General features: G+C 45.8%; 1 protein-coding gene across 1 annotated transcript in view; it reads left to right on the top strand.

The window, feature by feature from the left end:
* Nucleotides 1–12,272, top strand: part of EPHX2 (epoxide hydrolase 2) — a 62,320-nt gene that overhangs the window by 31,533 nt on the left and 18,515 nt on the right. Inside the window, exons 10-12 of the mRNA XM_006153225.3 lie at nucleotides 2,786–2,813; nucleotides 5,444–5,528; nucleotides 8,581–8,692. Coding sequence (XP_006153287.1) covers nucleotides 2,786–2,813; nucleotides 5,444–5,528; nucleotides 8,581–8,692 — 225 coding nt within the window. The remainder of the gene's footprint in view (nucleotides 1–2,785; nucleotides 2,814–5,443; nucleotides 5,529–8,580; nucleotides 8,693–12,272) is intronic.

Here is a 12,272-nt window from a genome sequence, read left to right as displayed (position 1 = left end):
CTGTCGAAGCATCTGACAGAAGAGACAGCTGAGTCCCAAGGAAGTTAAAGTCATCATCTGAGGTCAACAGCTAGTAGAACCATATCTGAATCCTGTCCTACTTCACTCCATTGTCCCTTCTTCCTTAAAAATCTTAAAAATCACTTAATTATAGTAAAGATGTTGTTGGCCAGATCTAGGGAGTTAGTGGGTGGACTGGTGGCTGAATAGAGGTCCTATTCTAAGACAGGCATCAGTGCCATCAGGGAGAAGGGACCCTCATCTTAGAGCTTGCAGGGGGAGGTCAAGAGAGACTGCACCTGAGATGAAGAGAGACTGCACCTCAAACCTCCATTCAGCTCCAGAGGAGATCCAAGGCTGGAGGGCCTAGAGGAAGAAATAGCTTCCTGATTGGCCAGGAAACTGGTGATACTGCTGATAAAAATAAATTACAAAAAATCTCTTTAGAGTCACAGCCCTGTGTCGAGTTCCTCCCACTAGCCCCTTTCGCTTTTGCAGCCCTGGACCCCTCATGCTGGCTTCAGCAATTCGGAAGTGGAACGTGGGTGAAAGTTCATTTTCCAAGCAGGGCTGTTCTTTCTTCCCCAGTTTCTCTTTCTTTGCCTCTTCTGGAGCAACTGCTGCTTCTGACCTTGCCCATGTCTCTCCTGAAGTCCTTCTAAGACCCTGTCTCAATGCTGACCACTAGCCTGGGCCCAGATGATTTCAGAGGAAATCTGTTCTGGAGACAGGAATATTGGGACTCTTGAGAGAACTGGTTTCCTGTAGGAAGTCTTGTACCAGAAACAAACATGGCATAAGGTATGATACTCCTATCATCCTACTCCACCTTTAAAATATCATTAGTACATCCACTACTGTGTCTTTACCCAAGAGAATTGAGAGCATTTTTTAAATTTTTACTATTTTTTTATTATTTTTTTTTGTTAGTTTGACCAGAGAGAGCAAGTGAGAAAGCAAGCTGCCATGTCCAGGACTCAAACCACAGTCAACCATGTGGGAATCTAGTGCCTTAACCACCACACCACATCACCTGCTAGCCCCTCTGAGCACATTTTTACAGAGTAGATCAATAGAATAGGTTTAGGAGCATATTGAGTTACATGTTGATGACTCAGGTATTTGGGAAGGAAGAAATGGAAAGGCAAATGCTTCTTACTGGAAGAAGGAGGGGACCATGACATGCCCAGGCACAATTTCACTCTTCTTCCCTGAATGTGCAAGAAAACCCATTTAGCAAATTTTCCAAAAGATATTGGCATGGCTAGGCCCCTGAGAATGTGATACAGGCCTATCCTTCTGGAAAATATTTTCTCAGGACTAAGGATCTTCCAAGGAACTATGAGAATTTGACTGTTTCTTACTAAGGTGACATTTTAGATGGCTACAGGGCAGGACAAGATCCTGGCTGTCCTGGAGTTATTAGCCTCGATTCCCATGGTCTATAAGCAGCATCTGGTCGTTGCTGAAATGCAGAGTCTCATGCTTTGAGTTGCTTCCATAGCTAGAAGGGAGAAGACATTGCAGAGAAGAGGACTCAGTGGACAGTGAAGGTGTTCAATTTTGTTTGAAAGTTGATTTTAAAACCCCACCGTTAAAAGAAAGAAAAGGGAGGAGTTGTTGTAAATTGTAGTGGTGCTGAGAGAGTGGTTTTCAACCACAAATTAGGGTGTCCCTAGAAGGAGTATGTGAAGGGGTTCCTGGATTGATTTCCTTTCCCATGTTTCTCCTTAATTGTATCTGTTGCTGATAGGAGACTGAGGTCCCTCTGATCTGTCCACCCCTTCCCCATAGAGACCTAGAGCCTTGGGAACCATCTCACCCTGGGTGGTCAGTAATTCTCAGGCCCCCATTGAGAATGTCATGTGCTCCCTGCTTTGGTGGACATGTCACGGCATTTCTGGGAAATCGTCAGCCCAACTCTTCATTAGTGGGTGTCTTGGTCATCTCAACTGCCGTAGCAAAAGACCACGGACTGGTAGGATGCCCATAGGTCGTGCAAATACTGTGCCATTTTATATATGGGACTTGCGCATCCATGGATGTCAGTCTGTGGGATATCCTGGACCCAGTCCCCTGTGGATACTGAGGGACAACTGTGCCATAGACCAGGCGCCTTGAGCAAAAGAAATATCTTTGGGCCCGAAAATGACACAGGCGTAAACTATGATGTTCTCCAAGTTTCAGTCAGGTGGGAAGTTTCTAGATTCACATCCAGAGATCTCTCTAAACAGTTGGGCATGCACTTGCTTGTGATCTGAGACTGGTAGGGGTTGTGGCTGGATGGCGGCATCAAGACCCTCCTCTTGGGGGTGGTGCCTCCCAATATGTCTTTCTGTCTCTCTCACTCATGGGAGAAATAAATAAATAAACTTAAAAAGAAATTATTTTCTCACAGATCCAGTGGATGGAAGTCCGAGATCAAGGTGTCAGCAGAGTGGGTTTCCTCTGAGGCCTTTCTCCCTGACTTGTAGCCAGATGCTTTTTCCCTGTGTCCTCCACGGGCTTTCCTCCGTGCGTGTCTGTGCCTTTATCTCTTCTCATCAGGGCACCAGTCATACAGCGTTAGGGCCCACCTCGATGACTTCATTTTACCTCATTTACCTCTTTAAAGACCATGTGTCAAATGCAGACACATCTGAGGTGCTGAGAGTTAGGACTTCAGCATAGGAATTTGGGGGGAGACAATTCAGTCCATGACAAAGACAAATACAGTAATGAATTTTGAAGCATCTGAGGTGGGTGGGTACAATCTCTGATTGTGCGTGTGTGTTTTCTTTCTTAGGACATGGTAACTTTCCTGGACAAGTTGGTAAGTAATTATTTAGAACTTATCTCTTTAGAAAACTTCATTTACACCTGGGTAATTAGGGAAAAGTGTAAACCTTGAAGTGTCAGCTGTTAGACCCCTGGGTAGCTAGGATGGGTAGCCAGGGCAGGGGAGCTGGGGAGGGGGAGCTAGGGCACGGAGAGCCAGGAAAGGGAAAAACCCAGGCAGGGAGAGCTGGGGAAGGGGAGCTAGGGCAGGGAGAGCTGGAGCAGGGGGGCTGGTCCAGGAAAGGTACACTTTGGGACACTCAGGGTCAGGAGAAGAATCACAAAGACAAAGGTAGCAAAGAACAGGTGTGCTTGGAGAAGTGTGGAAATGAACTTGCTTCTTTGTTAAGGAAGAGTGGGCTCCAGGGTCGAGAGGTGGATACCTCTGCTAGATTTAAGCCAGGATAGAGAGTGTTGCCTATCGGGAAAGGAGGTTTGGAACTATCCTATTGACTCATATTTCTCAAATTCTTACAACACGTCCCTACTGATAAACCTGAAATCTAACACCTTCACTTGGCATTGTTGGGAACGTTGATCTCAGCGATAGCAAATGGAAACACTCTCGGTGCACAATGGTGACCCGAGAGTGTGATCTGCAGGTTGTACCTCCCATTGCTGAGACTCCACTCTCTGTCACCCTCTGCCTCCCACATTGGGTCAGGGAGGCAGAAGGAAAAATGCAAGGTGGACTGGGGGAGAAGGGCTGAGCCTGACAGTGGCAGGAGTGGGTAGAGAAGAGAGAACCACAAAGCTTCAGCATTTAGCCTATTAGTTGGACCTGGGAGTCTAGAGAAGGATCCGAGATGACTAGCGGAGGTCAGTACAACAGCAAGGCATTTTGCCTGACACCCTAGGCAACGAGGAGCAAGGGCACCACAGTCCCTGCCCTTGGCAGTTTCTCAGCTCCGTGGGGTTGGGTGTGGAAGTTCTGTGTGTGAGGGGGACATCTATCAGGGCATCTCCCCACCCCGTCCTGACTCGGCATGGCCTTTTCTCTGAAGACTGCTGGCTGGCTGAGAACATCTCTCATTCAGGTTGTTGAGAGCGAGCTTCTGTGGCCACTGGCCAGCCAGGTTAGAGGTCCTTCCCTGACCCAGTCAATACTAGGATATGTAGAAAGGAGCCTGGGTATGGTGCAGATTAGGTGGAGGTCTGCCAGTTAGAGATGGTAGTTGAAGCCTATGGAGGGGATGAGTTCTCTGAGGACAGAGTCCATAAAGGCAGGAGGGGCCCAAGGACTGAGCGATGACATACTTCTGTGGAAGAGGGAGGAGAAGGAAGAGAACTCAGGAAGTAAGAGAGTGGGAGGCACAGTTCCATTGAAAATAAGGGCAGGAAGTTTCAAAGGAAATGCCTGACACTGCAGAACAGTCAGAGAGGTGAAAACAGAGAACGCCACAACTGTTTTTGGTGATTTGGCCTTATAGGCATTGATCTTTAAGAGGGAGGTTTCAGCCCAGCCATAGTGGCATAGGTGGAGGGTGCCACTGTTTCCATTATTGACCCAAACACACTTGGTGCTCACGATCTTGGCTGGCTGGGAGGCTAGGAGGCCAGGAGGTTGGGAAGAGGATCGTTGTATGATGAGGCCCTATCAGGGGTACCTGTCCATTTGTCTGTCTCTTTTGTGAAAGAAAGAAAATAAACTTTAATAACAATAATAAACTTTTTAAAAAGAGAGAGATTTCAGTGGACTTGGGGTAGCAGAGAAGAAGTTAAGCTGCAGAGATGCAAGAAAGCAGTTAGGGTGCCAATTGGTGTAGACCATAGTGAGAAGTTTGACAAGGAGACAAAAGAGTGACAGAAGTTTGACGAGAAGACAGAAGAATGACAGGGAACTGTGGGAAGGATCAGCTTTTCAAGATGGCGGTGAGGCTGGGGAGGACCTGAAAGGCCCTCAGGTGGTGGAGTGGGTGCAGTGGGTGGGGCAGAAGAAAGAACCCGATTTTAGTTTTGGACACTTGGGGTGGAATTGTGGCTTTCCCACTTACCATGTGTGCACCCTTAGGCAGGTCACTCTCCTGCTGTGAGCTTGTCTTCCCATCTGTAAAATGGGTCTTGAAGGTTATTGGAAGGATTTTGGATAATGAATGTAGACACTTGGCACAGTTCCTGCAACACAGTAGGTGCTCAATAAAGGGAAGCTATTGTCATCAGTAGCAGAAGTAGAGAGGAAAGTGCAGGCAAAGAGAGAGTAAAAAGGATTTGAAGGATTTTTAATTTGTAGCAGTTAATTAGAGGGGAGCTCCTGGAAGAGTAGAGGATATAATTATATAATAATTACTCAATGAAAGATGAACATGGGATATGAAGAGGTAAGTTACAATTCTTTTAAGACAGAAGGGAGGGAAGGGAGGGAAGGAAAAGGAATCCATCCCCATTGGCTTCAGACTTTTTAGAAAACTAAAAACATCAGTCATTTGCATAGAGGCTATGTGGGGCCATATGGGGCTAGCAAGTGGGTAAAATCGAAGAGGATGAAGTTTGGAGTAGCTACTGCTGAGTCGGTAAGAGGAGTCTCTTGGATCTCTGGCTAAGGTCTGGGTCTAATGGGAGCAGAAGACCTCAGGGCTCTCAGCACCCCATTGCAGAACCTGCCCACAGTCAGTTCCCTTCTTTTTTTGCATCTCTCAAGCAGTGTTCATTGGCCACGACTGGGGAGGCATGCTGGTGTGGAACATGGCTCTCTTCTACCCTGAGAGAGTGAGGTAAGTAGACCACAGACTACAAGAATTTGGGTGAGACTGGACTTGAATTCCCATGAGCATGGTTCTTCAGATCTTTCACCCTGGAAGACCTCTTGAAAACAAGTGGATAATCTAGGAAGGTGACACCTTAACCCTTTAGTGCCCACAGACGCATTAACAAGGAGGGCTTAGTGAGCTCTCGTCTTAGGAAGCAGCACTGTCCCACCTACCAGCAATAAGACAAATCAACCTAGGCCAAGGTGTTCAGTGGGAAGGCCAGAGAACAGTGGCTGACTTTGAGGGGTGTGCGAGGGGCAGCAGGGGTGTTGTAGTCCTAGAATTAAGCACTTCGGCCCTGGGCTGGGAGTCAGAAACCGGGGCCTATGATTCTTCCCTGAACCAGCCATGTGACACATCTTGATACTCCTTAGGGCTTGGTTGTCCCAACCACAAAGTGGTGATGGTAATTCCTACCTGACCATGGGGTCTTCAAAAAGTTCATGAAAGATATATATGATGGAAAAACTGCATAGGGATTTTTTTTTTTGCACCAAAATAAACTTGTACTTTAATTGCATTTTAACAAACTTTTTGTACAGCCTGAGAAACACTGCAGATGTGAGGTTCACATGGCATTTCCTGGTCACATCACAGCATTCACGATCGTTACTAGAAGCCATTGTTCGAGTGGCTTTTCAGAGCTCCAGCAGAAGCTTCCGAATGACAGGTTTCAAACCTGGGATCTAGTAAAGCATATGAACTTCCTCCATAGCCCTCTCCACTTCTCTAATTAATCCAATTGCTTTTTATTTCACTAAATCTATGAGATTGGAACCACCAGAGAACTTTGTTCAGCTTCAATCCTAATTCAAATGGCAGGATTCTATCTAAGCTTAGAAAGGTTCAAACATTCCCTAAAATATTTTTTAATTTAATTTAAGTATCTGAGTGAGAAAGAGGGATAAATTATTTTTAAGTTCATTTATTTTTATCAAAGGACAGAGAGAGAGAGAGATACTCTTGACAGGGTCTTGCTGCACAGCTGTTTCCCCCCAACCCCAGCTCTGCAGGTAGTCAGGATCATGGGAGCCTATAGGCACACATGGTCTGTTAGCATGTCCAGGTCGATCCAGGACCATGCAGCTCCCATACTGCTCAGTGGCACCCTACTACCTGTGCCATGGCAGATGGGCCCTAAAATATCTTCAAATGCTTCTTGACATGAACAAAAGGAACTATAGCAACGAGCATATGATCTCTACCTGAAAGAAGGCAAAACACCTTCTTGTTTACTACACTTAATCTCTGTCGCCAGTGAGAATTTTAAAACACTTACCATAAGCAAAAAGTGAAGTTTTGCCCAGAGCAACATCAGATCCAAGACACTTCAACAGGCTCAGGTTTCTGGTTCCTCTTCTTGTTTTCTCTGCTTCTAGCCTGTCCACCGTTAGTCTGGTAGCTGTTGCTTTTCCATCTGCTCTCAGCAAGCCAGCTTTGACACTGCAGTCCCGGAGGTGCTGGAGGAAACCAAGACTTACTTCTAAGGTGTCCATGGTAGAACACAGTATTTCTGAGCCTGGGCATATTTCTTATTTAAGAATGTCACTGAGAGGCCAGCCAGTGGTGTGGTGGTTAAAGCATCTTGATCCCACATGGCCAACTATGTGGTTGAGTATCCAACCTGGCTCCTTGAGAGACATGCCGGGCATGTGTGCGTACATGCCCAAAATCTTGAAAAGAAGGAGAGACAGAGGAAGAGAGATTGGAACACCTAGGGAGTGCTTTCTCACTCTCATTCTCTCTCTTTCTGTCTCCTGCAAGCGTATGCACCCTCAGGCAAATTAAAAACAAAAACAAAAAACGTGGATGTCATTGACAACATTGATCTTCACCTTTCTAGCCAAATAATGAAAAACAGCAAACAAACAAAAAAAGCTCACCTTTACATGGAATATATCTTTCAGTCCTTGGTTTGGCTTTTCTACTGAGATAAATGATAGTATCACTTCCTACTTAAGGAGCTATTCATTTGTTTGGCCAAGAATGTCCTTTTACAGGACCAGCAGATGGTGTAATGGTTACATCACTGGACTCCCATGTAGTCAACCGTGGTTCAAGTCCTTGACCCAGTGGCTCAAAACTCATGCTGGGCGTGTGTGCATGCATGCCCAGAATCCTGAAAGGAGAATGAGGAGAAGGGATTAGGGCATGGCCATTGCCCCTGGGGGGTGATTTCTCTCTTTCTATCTCTCAGTCTCTCTCTGTCTACCCAGTGAACACATGTGCCCTATAGCAAAAAACTCTCTTTCAAAAAAAAGAATGTCCTTTTATATTATTTTCTTTACCAGTCACCTAGAGATTCTGCTCCCCAAAGGAGCCTGCTGTTTAGCTTTTATTCATCTTACTACAGTTGGCAGAAGTATTATGTACATCACCTCATTTTGTAATAATGATTTTTTAAATGCATGGAATTAACTAGATGTCAAGGTGATTAAAAAGAAAACCCAGGCTGAGCCATCAAGGTGTAGCAAGGGCATGCCACTCGGCAGTGATGGAAGCCATGTGGAAGATCAGGGTTTAGTTCCAGGGTCAACCTGTACACAGAAGGTATGTGCCCTCGTGCCCAAGATATCTTGCCTGGCTAGGAAGACTATGGGCTAGGAATTAAAAAAAAAAAAAAAAAAAAAAAAAAAAAAATCACAACGGGAAAAAAGAGAGGAGGGGCAAGAGAAGCTGGAGTTCAAATCCTCAGCCTGGTTTGCCTAAAACATGTCACATGTCAGGTGCAGGCATGAGTGCCTAAGATCTAACAGGCTGGAGCACTGGAGGCAGGGGATCGTGATTTGACTAGACCCCATGGAGGGTGCTCATTTTTCTGTCTCACTCTCACGTGTGCACATACATACTCTATCATCAATCAAAAAAAGAATCTGAGTCTTAATCCCATTCTCCCACACACTGCTAGTGTGAGACCTTCTGTATATCATTTTTCCACTTCGAGCTTTGGTTTTGATGCAAGAAGTCCTTTCTAGTTCTTGTAGACTGTCTTCTTACAGGGTCTTTGATTTGACAGGGCAGTGGCCAGTTTGAATACTCCCTTCATGCCAGCGAATCCCAAGGTGTCCCCCATGGAGTTTATCAAAGCCAACCCCGTCTTCAGTTACCAGCTCTACTTCCAGGAGCCAGTAAGTGTGGGCCCCAGGAGCAGCTGTGCCATTGTTGCCCCCCCTTCCTCTCACTTCTCTTTGTTCGATTGCTCTCTGTCTCCTCAAATTCTCCATGGCACTAGTCAGAAATGACCAATGGGCCCAGGTGAAGATGGTTGCAGAAGTTGGCTGGTCCCTCACAGATGATGCACGTTTCTGGGTGTGTGTGTTGTGGAGGGAGGGCAGGGGAAGGAAGGGGGGGAGGCATGCTGGGTTCTCAACTTCTATGGAATTGTGATTTTTGGGCTGAGAGCCTGGTGGAACCCACCTGCCTAAGTGATATGACACCCAGGGCCTGAGAGTCCTGCTGCAGACCCCTGGGGTGTTCTGGAGAATGGAGAGGCTTCTAGGTATGACACGATGCCCCCTGCACTGTGGGTGATAGGTGTGATGGGGCATCCCTGTACCTTTGACTGGAGTTTACTAAGAGCAGCATGGTAAGTCAGTGTCATTTGGACAGAGTGTTCCCCCCCTGAAATTGTCCTCCTCTGTGTGTGTGTATTGGGGGGTGCCTTGTTTTCATCCATTTGTGAGCTCTGCACCTCAGTGTCCAGCTACATCTGGATCATTCCTGTGAGGATAAAAGATGTTTCCTTCACACTCCAAAGAGAAGGTGCATGCCTGTGTCCTAATCTCCTCTTTTTTTTTTTTTTTTTGCCCATGGGGAGAGATTTTTACTCTAGGGCGTGTGCACTTGCTAAAGAGACAGAGAAAGACAGAGAGACAGAAACGGTGAAATCACCCCCTGGGGGAGATGCCCATGCTAAAAATCACTTCTCCTCCTGGGATTGCACACGCATATATGCCCAGAGTGAGTTTTAAGCCACTGGGTTCAGGACTCAAACCATGGTCAACTATGTGGGAGTCCAACCACATAACTACTATGCCATTTCCTGGTCCTCTAATCTCTTCTTATGGGGACACCAGTCATATTGGATTAGGGTCCACCCAAATGACCCTTTCTAATTACTTTAAAGGTTCTATTTCCAGTCACATTGTAAGGTAGTGGGGTTTAGGACTTCAGAATATGAATTTTGGGAAATTATAATTTAGCCCTTAACAGAAGAGGAAAGAGAAATAGGACAGTGCCCCTGTGAGAGGGAACAGAGAATGGCCACAGGGTGGGGACAGTGAGAAAATGACCTATTTAGAGTGAGACCTGAGCAAGTACGACAGGAGGAAGGTACTCTTGTGCAAGCCCTTGAAAGACAGCCCAAATTTGTAGTCAATGTCAATAGTGGTAGAGAGCTGGCCCTACAGTGCAGAGGTTAGGCACTGCACAGAAGAACCCCGATCCCACATGGCCAACCAGGGTTTGAGTCCGAGCCCTGTCATCTTTAAAAAACATACAGGGGACATGCACATGTGCCCAGGATCCTGGCAGAAGAGTTGGGGGGAAAAGGATTGCAGCATGACCAGGCCCTATTGGGGGTGTTTTCTCTTTGTCTCTCTCACCCCCAACTTGTGAATGAGTGTGTGCCCTCTAGCATTAACAAACAAACAAAACAGAGACTATGGGACTAGACAGTGGTATAGGAATGAAATGCAGTGTTCTTTGAAGCTGTCCCATATAGGGAGGTTCCAGGTTCGTATCTGGAGACTTTCCTGAGTACACCAGATTCATGAGCTCATGATCAGGAGATGGTTGAGAGTGAGGGTGGATCGTGGCATTGAAGCCCTATTCAGGTGCTGTCTCTCTCTTTCTCTATTTGTCTCTCTTGCTAATAGAAGAAATAAATTGCAAAAAAAAAAAAAAGTAGTGGAAACTTATTCTAAATTCATGGATGGCCCCATGATAATTCTTTCACCTAACCAGAAGTCAGAATCCTGGTCTAAGGTGTGATTGACTGATCATCACCCCTTCCTGGGTGTTGGCATCACCTGTGCACGTTGCAAATTGGTGAAGTACCTGGTGGTGGGGAGAGAAACTGGTGCTAGATCTAGGCCCTTGAGTGGCAGTTGCCTTGATTGGTGAGCCCCAGCCAAATCTGAGAAGCTAGTGTTTGGATCCTTCCTCTGACCCACTCTCAAAATCTGGCCCTGCTTGGTCCATATCCCCAGGAACCCAACTCCTCCTACTTCCCTCTGTGTACCCAGAGTTCCCCCTCTCCAGAGGACTCCACCCACCTTACCCAGACCTTCCACCTCAAATGCCCATGTTTCGTCTTGCATTACTGCTGCTTACCTTTTTACCTCCTTCCCTAGCCCAGCCATCACTTGTCTGGGTATAGCTTGCAGTAGGCCCTCAACTGCTCGGCTGCACCAAATGGGCAATTATGGGGGAGTGGAGGACATGGGGTCACATTGCCAGATTTTTGTTTGTTTATTTTCATCCTTTTGAATTGAACACTCATGAAAAGATTCTTTTTATCTTTATAATTTTTTTTTATTCTTGCCATCATGTGTCCATGCTCATCAGAGAGACAGAGAGAGAGAGGGGAAATGTCAGAAGTCACCCCCCAGAGGGATTGCCATGTTGCAGTTCCTTCCGCTCCATTCTCCTCTCGGGATTTGGGGCATGTATGTACACATGCCCAGTGTGATTTCCAAGCCACCAGGTCTGGGACTCGAACCACACAGTTGGCCATGTGGGAGCCAGCACCTTAACCTCCACACCACACCATCTGCTGGCTCCTCATGAGAAGATTCTTAACTGCTACAATACTGCCCCACAATTAGGTAAGGGGTTGACCATTACAAATACATTTAATGTCTGATGTGTTTTGAATGATATGAAGAGTTAACATTGATTCGTCCAGCAAATACTTTTGCACCTTCTAGTCTCCAATTTCTGCAGAGGATGCAGAGGTGAGTACAACCCCTATGGACGTAAAGAATTCTTGGAGAGACAGGCAGGTAGCAAGTACTAGAGAGAAAGCACTGTGATGAGGGTAACAGCTTACTCTTGTTGTTCACAAGAAACTAGTTTTTTTGTTTTTACTTTTGTTTTGTTTTAGGTTTTTGTCATAGGGCACATGCCTCACAGATAGTGAGAGGGAAAGTGAGAAATCACCTCCCAATTAAATTTGTACTTTAATTCATTTTTCCATGAACGTTTTGAAGTCCCCTTATAGTTTCACTATGTCATGTTTTGACCATACCACTTTTAGAGTATTTATCTACAGTATTTAGGTCATTATGGTGAAATAGCATAAAATTGATCATTTTAACCATTTTAAGTATACAATTCAGTGTCATTAAGTACATTCACGCTATTGCATGACCCATCACCACCATCCATTTCCAAAATGTTTTTAATCTCCCCAAGCTGAAAGTCTGTGCCTATTAAAGAGAAACTTCATACCCTCTCCCCCAGCCTCTGAAACCCACTTTCTGCCTCTAGGAATCTGGCTACTCTAGAGACCTCATGTAAGTGTGATCATACAGTATTTGACCTCCGTGACTGGCTTATTTCACTTGCATCATGTTCATGGTTCGGCTTATTTCACTTGCATCATGTTCATGGTTCGTCCTATTTCACTTGCATCATGTTCATGGTTCGTCCATATTGGAGGATATGTCAGAATTTCCTTCTTTTTTTTTTTTTTTTTTTTGTGGG

This window comes from Tupaia chinensis, unplaced genomic scaffold, assembly GCF_000334495.1.
Source record: "Tupaia chinensis unplaced genomic scaffold, TupChi_1.0 Scaffold000366_1, whole genome shotgun sequence".
Classification (NCBI taxonomy): Eukaryota; Metazoa; Chordata; class Mammalia; order Scandentia; family Tupaiidae; genus Tupaia; species Tupaia belangeri.
Note: the sequence above shows the minus strand (reverse complement) of the source record. Positions and strands in the feature narration are given on the sequence as shown.